At 39.2% G+C, this 20,024-nt stretch overlaps 1 protein-coding gene across 1 annotated transcript in view; it reads left to right on the forward strand.

The window, feature by feature from the left end:
- The window catches only part of foxo3b (forkhead box O3b), a 76,761-nt gene that overhangs the window by 29,997 nt on the left and 26,740 nt on the right, over nucleotides 1–20,024 (forward strand). Inside the window, exon 2 of the mRNA XM_073055882.1 lies at nucleotides 15,546–16,962. Coding sequence (XP_072911983.1) covers nucleotides 15,546–16,937 — 1,392 coding nt within the window. The 3' untranslated portion in view covers nucleotides 16,938–16,962. The remainder of the gene's footprint in view (nucleotides 1–15,545; nucleotides 16,963–20,024) is intronic.

Consider the following 20,024-nt stretch of genomic DNA (forward strand, 5'->3'; position numbering starts at 1 on the left):
GCTTCATTGCCTCATCAGACAGCCTCTGGGCCTGAACTGCAGCCTCCCGTCTGCCCGCTGCCAGCCGCCAACTGCCTTGACCAGGTGCAGCTGGTCATGGGTGGGGTGAGAGGACAAGGTCAGGGTTGGAGGTCCCCATGCCGGGGCCGCGGTGGTCGCAGTCTGGAGAGAGCAACCGACCAAGCGAGGAGTGTGACAGGACGAGCCCCCCTCCCCACCACCTCCAGTAGGATCTACCGGCCAACAAAAGTTTGTTTCAGTAGATCACAGCGAGGTAGCTGCTCTGCTACTTAGAAAACCCTGAGCCCGAATTAGGTCATCTATGAATATTTTAGCACTGGGTTCCCCACGAACATCCAGTGTGCTAAACAGGTTTAGAGACGGCGCTCATCTGTTTGCGTTCCAGGCCAGTAGCAATGGCACTTCTCGCCGGCCACGCAACGCCAGCTAGTGATCCCTGGCGCAAGGGTATCACTGTGTTTATGCAACTGATGACCTCGCGTGCATTCAAGTTCAACAGTGGGCGTGACAGGGAATGAGAAAAGGTGCAGCTGACTCGTATCGTTTCCTCGCGGGCCCGGTGGTTGGGGACCACTGAAGTACACTGTGTAGTGCGGGAGAGCTACCCACATGCACACTGAGCAGAAAGAGTGGAACTAAAACCCTGCAACCCGGAAACAATCTCTCAACAGTATTTGTGTATTAATTTTCCTTTTTTTCGGGATCTACTGGGAAAGTCTCAAAGATCGACCAGTCGATCGCGATCAACAGGTTGGCGACCACTAAAGTAGAGGGTCGGTGAGCTTACTTGGCCATGGTGTCTACCTAGTTAGACCAGGACAGGTTATTCGTGATGTTTACTCCTAGGAATCTGAAGCTCTCATCTCTTGCAATCCCAAGACTTGATATTTTGTCAAATCCAGATTGTAATGAGTATAAGTCCTGACGAAGGGTCTCGGCCCGAAACGTCGACAGCGCTTCTCCCTATAGATGCTGCCTGGCCTGCTGTGTTCCACCAGCATTTTGTGTATGTTGTAATAAGTATTTATTCTTTTTGGATTTGGAACGCGAAACTTAATACAGTTTCGAACCAAAGATTTTGATGCTGCAAGTATTTTGAATGTTATGGGAAAATGCACACTGCATTTTTATAATTTTATTTGTTCATGGTTTTTTAAAATAATTTTATTGAAGGTTCAGACAAACAGTTTGTTAAACTAAACAGCATGAGGCCATTGAGAAAGAATTACTAATGTGGCAAGGAGAAAGCAACTTGGGTTGATTTATGAATGTTTTCAGTTGGTCATCAGGTCTTGATGGATTGAATCTGTGCAGATAGCTTTTTGAACATTCAACTGTTTTGCCAATTCATGTAATTATTTCAATAAATAAATTGTTTACTTGGATTTCTGGTTATTACTAAATATGCTTGAGCAATTTGAATGGAGTCGTTGCCATGCTATAACCAGTGTATGCTCAGTATAATACTGTCTTTAGTGATACAGATGAAGTAAGTCTTGTAAATATCAGTTGGCACTCAATATTTTTACTCTTCTATACATTGTGTAAATGGGTCACTTATTGCACATTTTTGAAGTTTTGGTAAATGTTCTAATAGTCTCAAGTTGAGCAATGAGTACAAGTGCAGTAGTTGTACTTACTGTGCCTCCACCATAGTTACTAAATTTTGGCTTTTGTATTACTTTAGAGTCTTGGGATTGAGTTTTGTTTTTGGTAGACAGAACAATAAATATCAAGTTCTGAAAATTCTTGAATATTTGTTTTTAAAAAAATGGCTGCTATCCTACTGCAGGTATAAGTTAACCACACTTTGCTAAATTTAATGAATCATTAAGAGTGCTAATTTTTAAGCAGATCTATATACTTAGATTATTTAACATTATTCTCAATTTATTTTTGATTGTTATTACTATCTTCTCAAATTTTAAGTGGTCAAGTACATTGGAATTTGCAAAGGCTGTTGTTTCAGTACTGATTGTTCTTTGTTTCAAATAAATGGAACTTCAGATTATATGTACAATGCCCAAAAGGTAAAATAATTCCAGTTCAGCCTATTACTGTGCTGTGACCTATCTTTCAAAAGTCTGCAACGTGACAAGGAATCATCAACAGCACCACCAAGCAACAATCAATAATCTGTTTATCTTTGTTTAGTTTTGGTTCTAATAGTTGCACTTTGCTCTGTACCTATTACATCCCATCCAGTCATGAATGAAGGAATTGAAATAAACTGCATGCCCATACTGAGAAATTGAATGTTGGCAGCTAATAGGTCTCAATGGGAATTTGGAGGTAAATTTTACTTTGGGGAAAATGTGCAAATAATAACAATGACGCCCTAGTCCTTTATAATAAACCACTCAGATCTATAACATTTTGTAATTTTGATGACTGTTTCTGCAAGAGTTTCTCAGTATAGTGATGTGAATTGAACCTCCCCACTTCAAGTTATAATGGAAATAATTGTTTTAATTCACTTTCTCTGTTCTGGTGTCATTGCAATTCTTGATTGTACTTTATCCATTGCCTCTTTTCATTGAACTGTTCCATTCTTTAACTGCTGAGAAGGCCCAATCCAAGTTTAACTTACAGAAATTAATTTTGCACTTGGTATGACCCCAACTGTAGCAGTACAATAGTGAGTGAGGCCTCTGGTCAGGATCAACCATGGATGTTGCATCCTAGCTGTCTAGAAATACAAGCCTGGGCAGTATGATATGGAGAGCAACCTGTTGCCCATGCAGCAAGCTCCCCCTCTCCATGCATCTGATGAACCCAAAGGAATGGCAGAGACCAGTACAGTTTGGTACCAGCAGCATTGCAGGAGTTGCCAGTCAGCGTTGAACTCAGTGTAGGACTGCCGTAGGGGTTCTAGCTCCAGATTCTTCCCTCGGGGTTTACTCCCGAAACCTTCCCCATGAGTGGGTATAGCTGCAAGGCAGCGCAAGTTTAAGATCGGTTTTCCTTCTAGATGAAGTGCCAACCATGGCTGACGAGCCCCATCTGCCCGAAGTGACTGGTTTTAAAGTGCCAGTAGCCCACCTTCTCCTGTCAGTAGAAGTGGTTCTGCTAGCTTAGTAGCTAAGCCACACGGTAAAGGCCAGGAGCTCGACTTGATTGTCAGAGGCTATTTAAGGTGCATGCCATTTGAAGCATTTAATAGGTTCCTTAAGGTTGTTATAGCGGGAGTGGTTAGTACAACAGAAAAGATGAGGATAAATTATCAGTTTGGTCAGGGGAGTATTTTTAGAATTGGTTTATTGTCACATGTACCATGATACAGTGAAAAGATTATTTCATACTGTTCATACGGTCAATTCATTACAGTGCTTTGAGGTAGTACAAGGTAAATTAATAACAGATTTAAATATTAGAATGAAGTGTAACAGCTACAGAGTACAATGCAGGTGGACGTCAAGGTTCAAGATTACAATGAGGTAGACTGTGAGGTCAAGTGTGCATCTTATTGTAGCAGGGAAACATTCAGTCGTCTTCTAACAGATAGTGGCTGTCTTTGAGCCTGGTGGTACATGCTTTCAGGCTTAAGTATCTTCTGCCCATTAAGTTAGAACAGAAAAAAGATTGTCCAAAGTGGGTGGGGTCTTGGATTACTCTAGCTGCTTTACTAAGGCAGTGAGGGGTATAGACAAGCTCCATAGAAGGGAGGCTAGTTTTTATGATGTGCTGAGTTGTGTCCACAGCTCAATCTTGGGGAAAGAACTAGGACGAGAATTTCAGAATGTGGAATTTTGGTAGATGAAGATACAGTCAGCCCTCCTTATCAGTGGGTTCCGCAAACGCGGATTCAACCAACAGTGGATCAGGAAAACCCAGAAGTTCTCTCTCCAGCACTCGTTGTTTGAGCATGTACAGACTTTTTTCTTGACATTTTTCCCTAAGCAATACAGTATAACTGTTTACATAGTATTTAAGTTGTATTAGGTATTATAAGTAATCTAGAGATGATTTAAAAGTACAGGTAGTCCCTGGGTTATGAACGAGTTCCGTTCCTAAGTCTGTCTTTAAGTCGGATTTGAAGTCGGAGCAGGTACATCCGGTATTACGTAACCTCAGTTAGTAAAACGTTTGTCTTAGTATATAGTATATATTTTACCTTTCTATGCATATAAAACACTTAAGAAACACTACCTTGCTCAGTAATAATTGTAGCTTTCATCAGGGCAGGGCCTTTCAAATGCTCCATTAAAATTGTTCCGATTGTTGACCTACTGTCGTCTAACACTTTTCCGGTGACTGGTGTTTCACCTCTTTCCGATCGCTTTATTACTTCCACTTTATTTTCAATCGTGATCTTAATTATTTTCATGAACAGAAACGCTGCGGATTCAGAGTGGCGCCAGGTCCTAAACTCCACCGCACTAATACAGGTTAAATAAGGTCTAGGGTTCCGCTGGGTCCTAAAGACCACTGCATTGAGACAGGTTAAATAAGGGACTTAAGCATCTGCGTTTTTTGGTATCTGCGGGGGGGTCCCAGAACCAATCCCCGGTGGATAAGGAGGGCTGACTCTACAGCCACCAATGGCAGGACAATGAAATATTGGGAAGGTAGACAGAAATTGCAATGGATTCACCAAACCTAACAAAGTTGAAGGAGCAATATAGTCTACCACTAATTCAGTTTCTTAAATGCAGTTACCTTGAGTGACTACAGGCTTGAAGAATATTACAAAAGTTGATGGGGCTCAAGGTAGAAAAGTTTTATAAAAAAAAAAAAAAAAGAATTTTGAATCTAAGGTTAACTAGAAGTCAGTTTAGCTCATCAAATGAGTTAATTGGGCATTCAATTTGAGTGAAAGTGATCCATGGATTCATAAGGAGTGCAAAAAGCAAATCCTCAGCTGCATATTATTGGAGAATTCAATACAAAATTACCAATCAGCCTGTTAATTGAATCGAATTGTTGGGTTTTTAGCATGGTTAACTTTCAATGCTAAAATGTACTGTAACTAACTAGATTTATTTAATTAACAATTATTTCATAAGATTTGACTCAGTCATTGGCCTTTACCATAAACCATTCAGATGTATAACCTTTTATGTAACTTTATTATTTTATTTTGTTTAAACCCCTTATCTGATTGGATTTCCTCTGAATGATAAGGGTAAATTTAAATTAATTTTAACTAATTTACAAAAAGGTTTCTGTTCTTCCTGGCTTGTACTGAGGAATAGCATGTTGGCAGAAGTTGTAGTTGTGGAACAAAAATACAGTCCCTTCCAAAAAAACACACACTTGATCATGTGGAATGGAATGTTCTCAATTGCATTCCAAATATGCAGAGCTAAGATTAAGGTCATTGCAAGGCCAGTACAGTAAAACTTCACTCATCTGCAATGTTTATAGTCTTCATCTAATTGAGATGCATCCCAATTAAATATTGTAGTAAATTTAAATGGGTCTAAGAATTCTATTTTGCATCTCTATAGCTTATTAAATATTTCATTGAAAACACAAATGAATTTGTGTTAAAATACATTTAAACCTTTCATACTTTTTGGATTTTGTGTTGCTTGAATTACAGATTTCAAGTAGTTAGTACCTTAGAAAATGCGTACTCACTTTTCCATGTAAAAGATCAAGGATCAACTTTGTTCATTATATGCATTTAGCTGTTAGGAATTTGGTCAGGACACAGCATGCAAATAAAAAAACAATAAACTAAAGAATTATATCTAAAGTTAGAGGTTAAACTGTAGATATGGGATGAGATGTGCAGAAGCTTCCTATTGAAAGAATACTGTTCTCTATAGTTATTTTACATGGGAAATAAATTAGCAAAGCTTTGGGTGGGGGCAAAAGAAGTCTATAGGTCAGGGGTTGGCAACCTACGGCCTGCAGGTTTTTTTTAGCATGCATTATTCATTAATTTGAGGCAAAACATAACTAGATGTATTTAAATGGATAATTCCCTGATGAAGGGTCTCGACCCGAAACGTCGACAGTGCTTCTCCTTATAGATGCTGCCTGGCCTGCTGTGTTCCACCAGCATTTTGTGTGTGTGTGTGTTGTTTGAATTCCCATATTTCAAGTTTTTTATGGTATTTATCTGGCCCACTGTTCGCTCATTTATACGTGATCCGGCCCACAAAGGCAAAAAGGTTGTCGACCCCCTGCTTATAGGTATTTCTATTACAAAAAGGGTTGGTAATCATGAAGTGAGGCATCTGCAAATTTGAGAATTGCAAGTTATAAAGTGATAAATTATTGATACGTAGGTGTTGGAGTGAAATGATGTCTTGTTATCTTCTAAGAAAAAAGATGATTTCTTTGACTTTGAAGATTTCTGAATGAAATAGCAGTAAAGTAGTTTTGTCCACAACTGAAACTAAGGTGGCTTTTAACAGTAGTTCAAAACTTAAATCTTCTGCTACCAAGGAGGATGAACAGCAATCACTTAGGAATTTCACCACCTCTAAGTTGCATGCCATGCTGAATTGCAAGTACATTGATGTTCCTAGGTTTACATTCCAAACCCCCTACTTCAGCTGTGTAGGAGTCCTTTAATAAACAAGTGCTATAGAGCCAAGCTAGTTTGAATCACCATCTCCAAATTAGTGATAGTAAATTAAGGCCTTGTCAACTAAATCTACATCATGTGAATGAATTTTATGAATGGCATTGGTGTCCATGCCTTCATTAAATCTCACTGTTCTCTACTATAAAATTGCTTTCAATCTACCTTTCATCTGCTCAAATATTCTTTTGTGTTGTATCTTTTTAAACCTATACTGTGAAATCCTCAAAGCCACTTTATTACTGATCTATTACATTTTATATCCTTAAAGGTGCTGTGTAAATAGTTGATTTTCGGAAATATAGCTAGCATGGCTCCAGGTAGAAATCACGTTGTAATATGCATTCAGAAGCCACTGTATTAGGAATACATATACACCTGCTCATTAAAGCAAACATGTAATCAGAGAATTATGTGGCAGCAACTAAATGCATGAAAGCATGCAGGCGTGGTCAAGAGGTTCAGTTTGATGTTTAGACCAAATATCAGGATGGGGGAAGAAATGACTGGCTGGTGCATGTTGTTGATGTCAGAGTGGTATGAATATAAGAATCTGCTGATCTTGTCGTGCACAACAATCTCCTAGAGTTTAGAGAATAGTTCGAAAAATCCAAAAAACATCTGGTGAGCGACAGTACTGTGGGTGAAAAAGCCTTGTTACTGAAAGAGGTTAGAGAAGCATGGTTCAAGGTGACGATAACTTGAATAACTGTGCAGTATAACTGGTGTGCGGAAGAGCATCTCTGAACATGCATGTCGGAACTTTGAAGTGGATGGGCTGCAGCAGCAGAAGACCACACCAAATTCCGCTCCTGCACCTAACTGAGTGGACTTTGTAGCACATAGCTTTTTTTTCTATAATTCTGGCAAACTTTATTTTGGAAAAGTTTAGTTTCCAGAGGTTTTGTAGCTCAGTATTGCTCAACATTTATTTTTAAAAGTAGTCTCCTTGTTACATTGCAGAATGATAAATTAATACCATATGTTTCTTTTCAAATGAAAATCTGACTGGTTGAATCATTTGTAGCTGTTCTGTGAGTTTATTGTATTAACTTGCAATTTAAATGACAGTTGGATAGATACCAAAAAGATGGATAAATTTTGTTTGGGTACATTGTCAGTTTATACCCAATACAGATACAGTGTAGAAAAAAGGCAAATTTTGCAGCTCCTATTTCAATTGGCAGTATGGTCATTTCTAGCGGAACTTTGCCAATGTTTATGACATTCTGATTAAATTTTATTGAGAAATATTTGAGACTAAAATTATTCCTGCATCTGGTTAAGAGCATTCCCAAGCCTTGAAATTAACATCTTAATTTATTACAGTTTGCCTGAAACTAGTGGTTTGCTAATCAGAATTTCACAAATAGCCTTCCATCAAATCCATTCTATTGCTTACTAAGGAAGTTTTGTTCTAAAAGATTCTACTTGCAGGGCAGTTCTCCAGGAAGTTTTGATTTCCTTTTATGCATTCTGTGCTAACCTTGCAAGATTGGGAGTGTAGTAGACAGCAAGATAGACTGTCACAGTTTACAGTGGGATTTGGAATAACTGGTGAAATGGCTCATGAAATGTAATACAGACAAGTGTGAGGTGTTGCACTGTGGGAGGACAAAGCAGGGTAGGACTTGCACAGTGGGCGGCAGGGCATTGAAGAGTGCGATAAAATAGAGGGATCTGAGAAAACAGATCCGTAATTCATTCGAAGTGTGTCACAGGTAGATAGGGTAATAGGGTAATAGGGAACTTTTGGCACATTGGCATTCATGACTCAGCATATTGAGTATAGACGTGCTTGCACACACATCTTTTGTTAATAGTGTTAAAAGGAATTTAAACTGGGCACAAAAGGTTGTGACCTCTACCTCATTGGCATGTTCAGTATATTTCACGATCGTACGCAATCACTTTTCCTTTTCCGGTTTCAGATACGGACAATATTGACAATATCATTTGCGATGATTTGTCTACAGATTTTAGAACTGGCTTATTTATACTGTTTTTATTGAATAAATTATTGATTCACTATGTCAAATTCCAAAGAAGCAAAGGGCATGAAGTACAAAAGAACTGCGAGGTCATTTAAAGTAAAATGGCTTAATGAAACAGTAGAAACTGCTACACCAAAAATTCACGAGGTCAGGAATGTACAACTATGAGAAATATTCATGTACAATACAGAAACTGGTGTTATCAGCGTGTATTGTCATGATGCAAAAGTTGCTGAAGACTTTGCAAGTGTGAAGAAGTGGAGTGATATTTGGAAACTTGACTTTTAAAAGCATAATTTAGCAAGCAAATCACTTGTGGAAGGTGTGCAAAAGCTCAGGCAAGGAATCCCTTATTACTGGCCTACTAAGTACATTCTGTGAGAATGCAGATGAATGAGCGTGAAAAACGATCAAACCCAAAAGGAGATTAAAGTCCTTATTTACAGTGATTTGTTGGCTGTTAAAGTGAATGTCTCTATATGGAAAGTTCACTGTGCACATTTTTGTGCGATTTTTTACACACTTTGGTTATTTACAAATTAGGGGGAACATTGGTTGGTATGTTATCTTGTAGTTGTATAAGACTTTAGTGAGGTCAAATTTGTTGTATTATTTAAAACAGAGATGAGAAAATTTTTAGCCAGAGGGTCGTGGATTTAAGGAATTCATTGCCGCATACTGCTTTGGAGGCTCAATCATTGAGGGTTTTTAAGGAGGAGATTGACAGGTATCTAATTAGTCAGGGTATCAAGGGATATGGGAAAAAAAGCCGGAAATTGGAACTAGACGGGAGAATAGTTTAGCTCATGGTGGAGTGTCGGAGCAGACTAGATGGGCCAGCACCCCCATTCACTGTGGTCATGGCTGATCATACACAATCAGTACCCCGTTCCTGCCCTCTCCCCATATCCCTTGACCCCGCTATCTATAAGAGCTCTATCTAACTCCCTCTTGAATGCATCCAGAGACTTGTGCCTTCTGGGGCAGAGCATTCCACATATCCACCACTCTCTGGGTGAAAAAGTTTTTCCGCATCTCTGTTCTAAATGGCCTACCCCTTATTCTTAAACTGTGGCCTCTAGTTCTGGACTCAACCATCAGCGGGAACATGCTTCCTGCCTCCAGTGTGTCCAATCCCTTAATAATCTTATATGCTTCAATCAGATCCCCTCTCATCCTTCTAAATTCCAGTGTATACAAGCCCAGTCGCTCCAACCTTTCAACATATGACAGTCCCGCCATTCTGGGAATTAACCTTGTGAACCTACGCTGCACTCCCCCAATAGCAAGAATGTCCTTCCTCAAATTTGGAGACCAAAACTGCACACAATACTCCAGGTGGGGTCTCACCAGGTGGGGTACAGCTGCAGAAGTATGCCATTAGCTTTCTTCACTGCCTGCTGTACCTGCATGCTTGCTTTCATTGACTGATGTACAAGAACACCTAGATCTCATTGTACTTCCCCTTTTCCTAACTTGACTCCATTTAGATAGTAATCTGCCTTCCTGTTCTTGCCACCAAAGTGGATAACCTCATATTTATCCACATTAAACTGCATCTGCCATACATTTGCCCACTCACCCAACCTGTCCAAGTCACCTGCAGTCTCATAACATCCTCCTGACATTTTACACTGCCACCCAACTTTGTGTCATCAGCAAATTTGCTAATGTTACTTTTAATCCCTTCATCTAAATCATTAATGTATATTGTAAACAGCTGCGGTCCCAGCACCAAACCTTGCGGTACCCCACTGGTCACAGCCTGCCATTCCGAAAGGGACCCGTTAATCACTACTCTTTGTTTCCTGTCAGCCAGTCAATTTTCAATCCATGTCAGTACTCCGCCCCCAATACCATGTGCCCTAATTTTGCCCACTAATCTCCTATGTGGGACTTTATCAAAAGCTTTCTGGAAGTCCAGGTACACTATATCCACTGGCTCTCCCTTGTCCATTTTCATAGTTACACCCTCAAAAAACTCCAGAAGATTAGTCAAGCATGATTTTTCCTTCATAAATCCATGCTGACTCGGACCTAAATCATGCTGAATGGCCTACTTCTGTTCCTTTGTCTTGTGATGTGAAGCACTGGTCACCTGGCTACAGGACAGGTATCATTCAAGAGCACAGAAAAATTACAAGGATGTTGCTTGGACCTGAGGGTGAGTAGTTAGTTTTTTTTTCATGGAGTGCAGGAGAATGAGGGGTGGTTTGATAGAGGTATACAAAATTAAGGGGTAAATCCAAACAGGCTTTTTCCACTAAGGTTGGGTGAGATGAGAGCTAGAGGTCGTAAGTTAAGGGTGTTTAAGGGGAACCTGAGGGGGAATTTCTTCACTCAGAAGGTAGTGTGAATGTCGAAAGGGCTGCCAGTGGAAGTGGTGGATGGGGGTTTGATTGCAACATTTAAGAGAGGTTTGAATACGGTAATTACACGGATGGGAAGTTTATAGAGGTCATTAGTCCAGGTGTATGTTGATAGGACTAGGCAGAATAACAATTTGAAATGGACTAGATGGGCAGACGGGCCTGTTTCTGTAGTGTAAAACTTTTTGACTATGAAAATATACTTTATATAAATGTTTATTCAACCCCATATCCTCAACAAGCAAACAGGCATATGGCACAATGTACTCTACTTTGGAGAAAGTGATTCTTGGTACACAAATTACTTTTCAGATAAGAGACAAGAACATATCAAAAAGGGTGCAATGAATTTGAATTATCTCGTGGTTCATAGGTTTAGGCATAGAAGAGGAGGATTTTAAAAAACTTGTGGATTGTCTCAAAACATGATACTGTAGACTTACCCTTCACAGATGTTGCCTGTCCTGCTGATGATCTGCAAGGTTTTATGTTTTTGTGCAAATTCTGTGGTAGATTGTTTTTGTAAATACCTGTTAGTCAGAATATTTAAGTTCAATTGTTGAGTCTGACAGCATCTGGTGACCCGGTGATCTCAGTTTCAGAAGCTGATGTCAGAACGTCCTTTACGAGGGTGAACACTCTCAAGGCGCCAGGCCCCAGGACCCAATGGTATACCTGGCAGGGCACTGAAAACCATGTGCCTACCAGCTGACTGGAATGTTCAAGGACATCTTCAGCCTTTCTGCTGTAGTCAGAGATTCCCACCTCCTCCTTTAAAGGCATTAATCTCAAGAAGTGCAGGGTGAGCTGAGCTGCCTCAATGACTATTGCCTAGAAGCACTCACATCTATTGAAATGAAGTGCTTTGAGAGGTTGGTAATGACTAGAATTAATCCCTACCTGAGCAAGCTGCAATTTGTCTCCCACCACAATGGGTCTTTGGTGAAATACCAAACCTCTTCAAACTCCTGATCAAGTATAGCTGCTGTCTTGCTGCCTTCATAATTGTACCGATGTGTTGAGCCCAACACAGATCCTTTGAGATGCTGACACCCAGAATCTTGAAGCTGTGCACCCTTTCCGCCACTGACCCTTAAATGAGGCTGTGTGTTCTCCCAACTTTCCCTTACTGAAGTCCACAATCAAGTCTTACTGATGTTGATTGAAAGGTTGTTGAGAGCACTCAACCGACCGATCTATCTCACTACTGTACAGTACCTTGTTGTCATCTGAAATTCTGCCAACAACCGTGGTTTCATTGGTAAATTTATAGATGGTATTTGAGCTGTGCCTCAAGAAAGTGGCATCCACTAAGAACTCTTGCAACTTCGGACATGCTCTTTTCTCATTACTAGCATCAGGGAGGAGATACAGGAGTTTGGAGACCCACACTCAACATTTTAAGAATAGCTTCTTTCCCTTTGCCATCAGATTTCTGAATGCTACATGAGCACTACATTACTACTTTGCTTTTGTACCTTTTTTCAGTAATTTGTAGTAATTTTAAAATAATTTGCACTGATACGGCTGTTAGAAAATAACATTTCATTATGTATGTCAATGATAATAAACCTGATTCTGATTCTATTATGCACCAGCTCAAAAAATGTGAAAATAAGGTTTAATTAGCATTTTTCCCACAAGCTTGTACATTTCTTTGTAACATTTTATACAACTTCCCATTATCCCAGCAACTTGCTCTTGGAAATATTACCAATGTTCACAACCTTGGTGCTGCCTTTTTCCAGCTTGAAAACATTTAAACATAAAGGTGTTGATGGAATGAAATCTTTGAGGGCCATGAATTTTTAGGACCTAATCTGACTCAAACTTCAAAATTATGAATTAACTTCAATATCCCTGTTTGCTTTTAAAGACTTTAGATTCTTGTAGTACTTAATGTATGATCAGTTTTTTGTATTATATCTGAAAGACAATGTGTAAAAACCTTAAGTTGTTTCCTGTGTTTTAGTGGCATTCTCTTCACTAAGTTTGCAGAGTTTGTTTGCAGTTGTATGCAAGCCTTGAAGATGGCAATATTAAACACTTTGAATATTTAACTGATGTGATTCAACTTTTGATTTTGTGGTTAAACTCTTTACTATGTAGCAGAAATCTCCTTTCATGTTGGCTGCAGCAATACTGCAGTGGGTTTTAATAGTTACTGGACAATGGTACCTTATATTTGGCACACAATCTATTTAAAGTATTCTGGCAAGAATGGGTATGGAATTGCCTGATAACATTCAAAAACTCAGATAATATAAAAATGAATATACAAATCATTTTTAAATTTGTGCATGTTGTATTTTTGACTGCTTCTTTAGAAAATGCTTCACACTGACAAGGGACTACACTTGAATCATAGAGGAAAAGCAGAAATTGTCTGAAAGTGATTCAGTTTGTGTTTCAAAAAATATTGTACCACCTCAGGACTGTTATGGTTTTGGTCTCATAAGGAGAAATTTTGGGTACTTGTTATAGAATTGAGAGTCCTATCATTATCATTTGTTTTTGTTTTCTGTAGTCGTCTCTCAGGATTGTGGATGGCTCAATTTCGTTTCAATTTTATGGGTCTTTAAGTGGATAATGAGGCAAGTGTGGGAATCACAGACTGTTGACAAAATGGGACTGGTCATAGCTGATGTGGCAAGTGGTAGTTTTAAGGTAGTCTGCTCCTTATGCAAGGAAAGCACCACCACCCTACAGAGCAAGTTAATGTAATTGTTTGTTCTGCAGACTGGATGGCTATCTGGTGGTTTGCTTGTAATCCTACTTCCAGTGCCTGAAAGGGCGGTGGAGACAGACTCTCACAACTCTTAAGATGAGCACTTGAATTATCAAAGCAAGAAAGCTTACAGAGCCAAGTTCTGGTTAGTGGATTTACTATAGATGAATGCTTGTTGGTTAAGAATGGCTTGTTCCTGTGCTGAAGGTCTAAGTCAGGGGTGGACAATTTTTACATTTCATGCATCCATTTTTTCCACACGAGTTCAGATGTGCCATACAGCTCTTGTACCCCCATTCAATTCTTGTAAAAATATGTTAATATAGACATATTTAGTATTTTATATGATGTATTGATTTAATATAAAAACAAGTAAACATACTTAATGAGACTTGTAACAAATATATTTTGTCTTTTGATTTCTTCCTTATTCTTAATCAGATTCTTGCTGTAACTCAGACCAAAACACTAGCTTCTGTTTTCCTTCTATTTCAGTCTGATGTTGTGTTTTATAGTGTCTGTCAAGATCATGTCTTCTATTATGTGAGAAAGTGTTTTCACAAACAATGCCCAACGGTTTTGCTGATGGACCCTCTATAAGTAAGAATTCATTTTCCCACTGTTCATTGAATTCACACTTACTATCACTTCCTGCCTTTTTCTCATTTTCTTTTGCACTGTGATGGGTAACTGAATGTAAAAACAAGGGTTAATTTTCAAAAAAGTACAAAACTGCAAATGTTCACAAAGGATGAACAAAACACAACTCTGTAGCGCATGAATGTCAATTGTAAACTGACTGGCAAAAACCTGTGACGCACCGCTGGTGCAGACACCTGGCGCCTCAGGATCAAACAAGTATCAAATGTTAATCGAACAGTTATGGAACGACTGCAGAACAAAAGTCCTTCTTTCCTAGTTTGACTCATTGAACATTTTTTAAAATTTAAAACATTAATGTGAAAGAAGATAACATTTGCCAAAAGATGTGCACGAAATAATAAAATCACTAAAAATAATTGCTAAGTTGTAGATTTATTCTCAGTAAAACTCATTTCTAGCTCTAAGCTACCTGAATTCCTGTTACAGATTTTTTTTCTACAAATCAGTTTTCGGTAATACTTTGCATGAGTAGGCTTACTTTTTTATTATCACGGGTGCAATGCACCACTTTTGGCGCATGTGCCATAGGTTGGCCATCCCTGGTCCAAGTGAATGGAGGGAAGAAACGGTAAAAGTGCAGGTATCACATATCCTGAGCTTGCAAAAACCAAAGGGCCCTGAGAAGAGTTGGTTAACGGAAAGGGGAAAAAGTCATGAAGAGAACAGTTCCTATGGATTGTCAAAGAGAGGCAAAGAGAAAATGTTTTTGGAATTCTGAAAATTGCAATGGGTGACATTGAATGCAGAGGCTGGTGGGGTAGAAAATGCTCTGTCTTGTGTTAGGAGAGTGGGTGAGAGCAGAGGCTAGGAAGAAGTTGTTGAGGGCTCAGATGAATATGATTTGGGGGTGGGAGGAGGAAGGCACCTGTATGGAAAGTTTCATTACAACAGATACAAAAGAACTTGGAGAATGCAATGGAGTCCTCGCAGGAGGCAGTGTGGGAGTAAATATAGTTCAGGTTAAACCATATCTGATCTATTGCATCAAACTCCAGTCAGTACTTCAGGAATGATAAGAAAGTACTAAAAAGGTTGCAGAAAATTATATTGTGGTTCTGAAGATATGATATAAGAGTTTAGGATATCCAATACCTATTTTCTGCTATTTTTTGTTTTATGAAATTGATAAATCACATTTGTTTCAATACTACACTGTCACAAATAAATGCTTTTAAGTTTTATTTGCCTTGATACTGTGCTGTTAACAACTTGCTTTTTATTTTCCTTTTCAGAATTCAATTCGCCATAACCTTTCACTACATAGCAGATTTGTCAGAGTACAGAATGAAGGTACAGGCAAAAGTTCTTGGTGGATGATCAATCCAGATGGTGGAAAAGGTGGGAAGTCTCCACGAAGGCGTGCTGTTTCCATGGATAATAATAACAAATACGCAAAGAGCAGAGGTAGAGCAGCAAAGAAAAAGGCAGCCCTGCAAGCAGCACAAGAAAGTAATGCTGAAAGTCCATCGCCGCACACAAAATGGCCTGGAAGCCCAACATCTCGCAGCAGTGATGAATTTGATGTATGGACAGACTTCCGTTCTCGTACTAACTCAAATGCTAGTACCTTGAGTGGACGACTTTCTCCTATATTAGCCAATCCTGAGCTTGACAATGTTCAAGACGATGATGCGGCTCCTTTGTCTCCCATGCTGTACACTAGTTCATCCAGTGTTTCCCCAACTACAAATAAACCATGCACCGTTGAGCTCCCTCGGTTAACTGACATGGCTGGAACCATGAATCTGAATGATGGATTGACAGAACATTTGATGGATGATTTACTGGACAATATTACTCTAACACCTACTCAACAATCATCACCTGGGAGTCTTGTGCAGAGGAGTTCAAGTTTTACTTATGGGTCAAAGAGTTCTGGTTTAGGTTCCCCGAACAGTTTCAACAATTCCATATTTGGGCCACCTGCTTTGAATGCTTTGCGGCAAACTCCCATGCAAACTATTCAAGAAAATAAGCAAGCCACATTTTCTTCCATTTCTCATTTTAACAACCAAACTTTACAAGATCTACTTGCCTCTGATTCTCACAGTGATGTTATGATGACTCAGTCAGATCCTCTGATGTCTCAGGCAAGTTCGGCAGTGTCTTTACAAAATTCGCATAGAAATCTGATCATTCACAATGATCCAATGATGTCATCCTTCACTGCTCAGTCTAATCGGACAAACCATAATCCACTGCATAGCCAGTCTCCATCTCATACTTCTGCACTTATTGATGATAGTGCCTTGTCAAACTCCATGAATCATGCAGCTTTACCAACAGACTCTAATAATGTCTCCACAAAACACCAGCTTCACTCATCTGCCAATCGGTCTATGCAAATAGGATTGTCTGATGCACTTTCTGGCCCTTCCTGTCCTGGTAGCATGACTCTTCCAGCTATAGGACAAGACAAGTTTCCTAGTGACTTGGACTTAGATATTTTCAATGGGAGTTTAGACTGCGATGTGGAATCCATCATTCGTAATGAACTTATGGATGCAGATGGGTTAGATTTTAATTTTGATTCACTCATATCTGCTCAGAGTGTTGTGAATTTGAATGTGGGAACTTTCACTGGTCCTAAACAAACATCATCACAGAGCTGGGTTCCAGGCTGAAGTTGCCTTTTACTGGTGGAAGCAGGTGAGTGAACACCATTTACAGTTTTGGGAAATATGTACTCTGCAAATATAAAGAGCCCAACAGTTTAATATAAGGTAGCAGACAAATATATAGAACATGTTTCTCTGTATAGTCAGAAAATATAAATAAAACAGCTTTTATTCATTTTACAATATAGTAGCTTTTACGTAGGTGACAGGGGTGGGCTTCCATGTTGATTGTCACATTCATTTTAAGGATAGTTTGCAATGTTGATCAGTCTGCAAGATTTAGACCCAGGGACCTTGAATAATTGGTGACTGGGATGCATATGTGATATGCCCAGCTGCCCTTCTAGTTGGTAAGAATCATGGGTTTGGAAGCTATGTTGGAATAGCCTTGACGAGGAACTGCATTGTAATTTATAGATGTTACACCCAATAGCCATGGTGTACTGGTGTTAGCAGCAGTGAATCTTAAGGATGTGGTTGGGCTGCCAATCGTGGGCTATTTTGTCAAAGATGATAAACTACTTGTGCCTTGTGGATGGTGCAAGCCTTGATGGTGTCAGGAAGAGAATCACTGGCTGCAGGTTACCTATCCTTGTGATCTGTCTTTCTGACTGATCCAGCTACATTTCTGTTTAGTAGTGGTTCCAGAATATTGATAGTGAGGAATTTAATGGTAACAGTCTCTTGTTGAAAATGGTCACTATCTGAAATTTGTATAATGTGAACATTATTTGATTATCAGTTCATGCTTGAATGTTGTCTGCATATTGCTGCATGCAGATATATACTGCATTATCTGAATAATTTGGATGGATTCTTGTATCGTGCAATCATTGGCAAATATCCCCACTCCCAACCTTATGGAAAAAAATAGACAGTTGAGGTGAAAATAGTTGGCCCAAGGCACACCCGCAGTAACCATGGCCATCTTTTAACTTCCTTTTCATCATAGCCTATTGAAGCCAGGTTTGCTCTATACCAGTGGTTCCCAAAGTAAATAATACAGCCCCACCTCCCAGGAGCGGTGGGAGTTGTCAAGGGGGTGATAAAGATAAGGGAGCAGTGGGATGGCTGCCTGCTAGCAAGGGGACAGCTGAGGGAATACAGGCTTAATTTAAGAAATGAATTACTAATTATAAGCATTTGATCAAAGTCAATCCAATAACTGTTGTGCAGGTACTCTTTAATGTTAGGGTTTAAGATTTAAGGGTTTAGGGGTCTAAGATTTAGACTCAATGATGAAATGCCATTTGCACGTCAGGATGGGAAGTCAAATCAGTTCTCACCATATTTATGTACAAGTTAACCCTATCTAAGTGCAACATTGGCTGATGTGACCTTTTCCAATTACTGAGCCTCTGAGTTGGAAGAGAAAGAAAGAATACCAGATAATCTTCAAGTATGCTGTGCCCACTTGACTGAGCTGCATAAAGACATGTCAGACAGGTTTCAGGATCTTCTCTCAGTCCAAATTCCAGATCGGGTAATTAATCTATTCCTGAACACTTGTAATGAAGAATTAACAGGAAGGATGGGGGAAGAACTAATCTCACTACAAAATAACTTAGAGCTGAAGCAGAGGTTCAAAAAATCTTAAGACAATTGGTTGCAGAAAGAAATCTCTGAATGCTTTCCTGTAGTGTGGAAAAAGGTCATGATGTTTTAAATTGCCTTTCAAAAGTCATATTTAGTGAAGTTTGGTTTCAGTGCAGTCGCCCAACTTCTTTCAAAGCAACAAAACAGCTTGCAAATTACTGAACATGGGAAACTGGAAAACTCCTGAGTGACATTCACCCGATGTTGAGAGGCTGATATCACTGCGCCAAACCCATCCATCTCATTGAAAGGTGAAAAAGCAATGAAGTAGTGAATAGTTGGACTATAAATATATCGTCTAAAATTGTTGATGAAGATTATTTTTATTGCAGTTAAATAGCTATAAATTTGAATATTTTTTGCAATTATTTGTCATTGTTTTGAATTTGCAGTTCCCATTTTCTTTCACTGTGCATTGTAAATCAAAATCCTTTATAGTTATGTAATGGCAGAAAAGGAGGGGGGAGTGCTGGGAATATGGTCTGGGAGCCAAGGGGTGGTAACCCAAAAAAGTTCGGAAACTACTGCTCTACATCAAGACCAGTCACTCTTGACTACTTGGATTTTGCCAGGTTTCCTCTTGAAATGGGCCGAAGGGCCTGTATTGTGCTTTAGGTTTTCTATGTTTCTAAAATCCACAAACCTTAATTGAGCAGATTACTAGTGAATAAATACCTCAGTGATGGCAGTCTTAACACTGTAATCAGACAAGCTGACTGGATGAAAATTGTAGATAAACCAAATGAGTGGGCAAAGATTTGGCGAATAGAGTGTAATGCAGGAAAATATCTATTTTGATGGGGGAAGAAACATATAAACAGCAAGAGATTGGAGGGGTGCAAAGTGTTCTGGATGGACTAATTCACAAAAGATGTGGTGCCTATAAAAAGTATTCCCACCCCTCTCTTGGAAGTCTTCATGTTTTGTTGCTTTATAACATTGAATCACAGTGGATTTAATTTGGCTTTTTTGACACTGAGCAACAGGAAAAAAAAACTTTTCATGTCAAAGTGAAAACAGATCTCTAAGTGATCTAAATTAATTACAAATGTAAAACACAAAATAATTCATTGCATAAGTATTCACCCCTTTAAGTCAGTGTTTAATAGATGCACTTTAGGCAGCATTTGAGCCTTGAGTCTGTGTGGATAGATCTCCATGTGCTTTGCACATCTGGACACTGCAATTTTTCCCCATTCTTTACAGAACTACTGAAGCTCTGTCAGATTGCGTGGAAGTTGTCAATGAACAGCCCTTTTCAAGTCCAGCCACAAATTCTCAATTGGATTGAGGTCTGGATTCTGACTTGGCCACTCCTGGACATGAACTTTGTTTTTAAGCCATTATTGTGTAGCTTTGTCTTTATGCTTGGGGACATTGTCTTGCTGGAAAACAAATCTTCTCAGAAATCACTGTTCTCGGGCAGACTAAATCAGGTTTTCTTCCTGAATTTCCCTGTATATTGCTGCATTGATTTTACCCTCTCCCTTCACAAGC

This window comes from Hemitrygon akajei, chromosome 9, assembly GCF_048418815.1.
Source record: "Hemitrygon akajei chromosome 9, sHemAka1.3, whole genome shotgun sequence".
NCBI lineage: Eukaryota > Metazoa > Chordata > Chondrichthyes > Myliobatiformes > Dasyatidae > Hemitrygon > Hemitrygon akajei.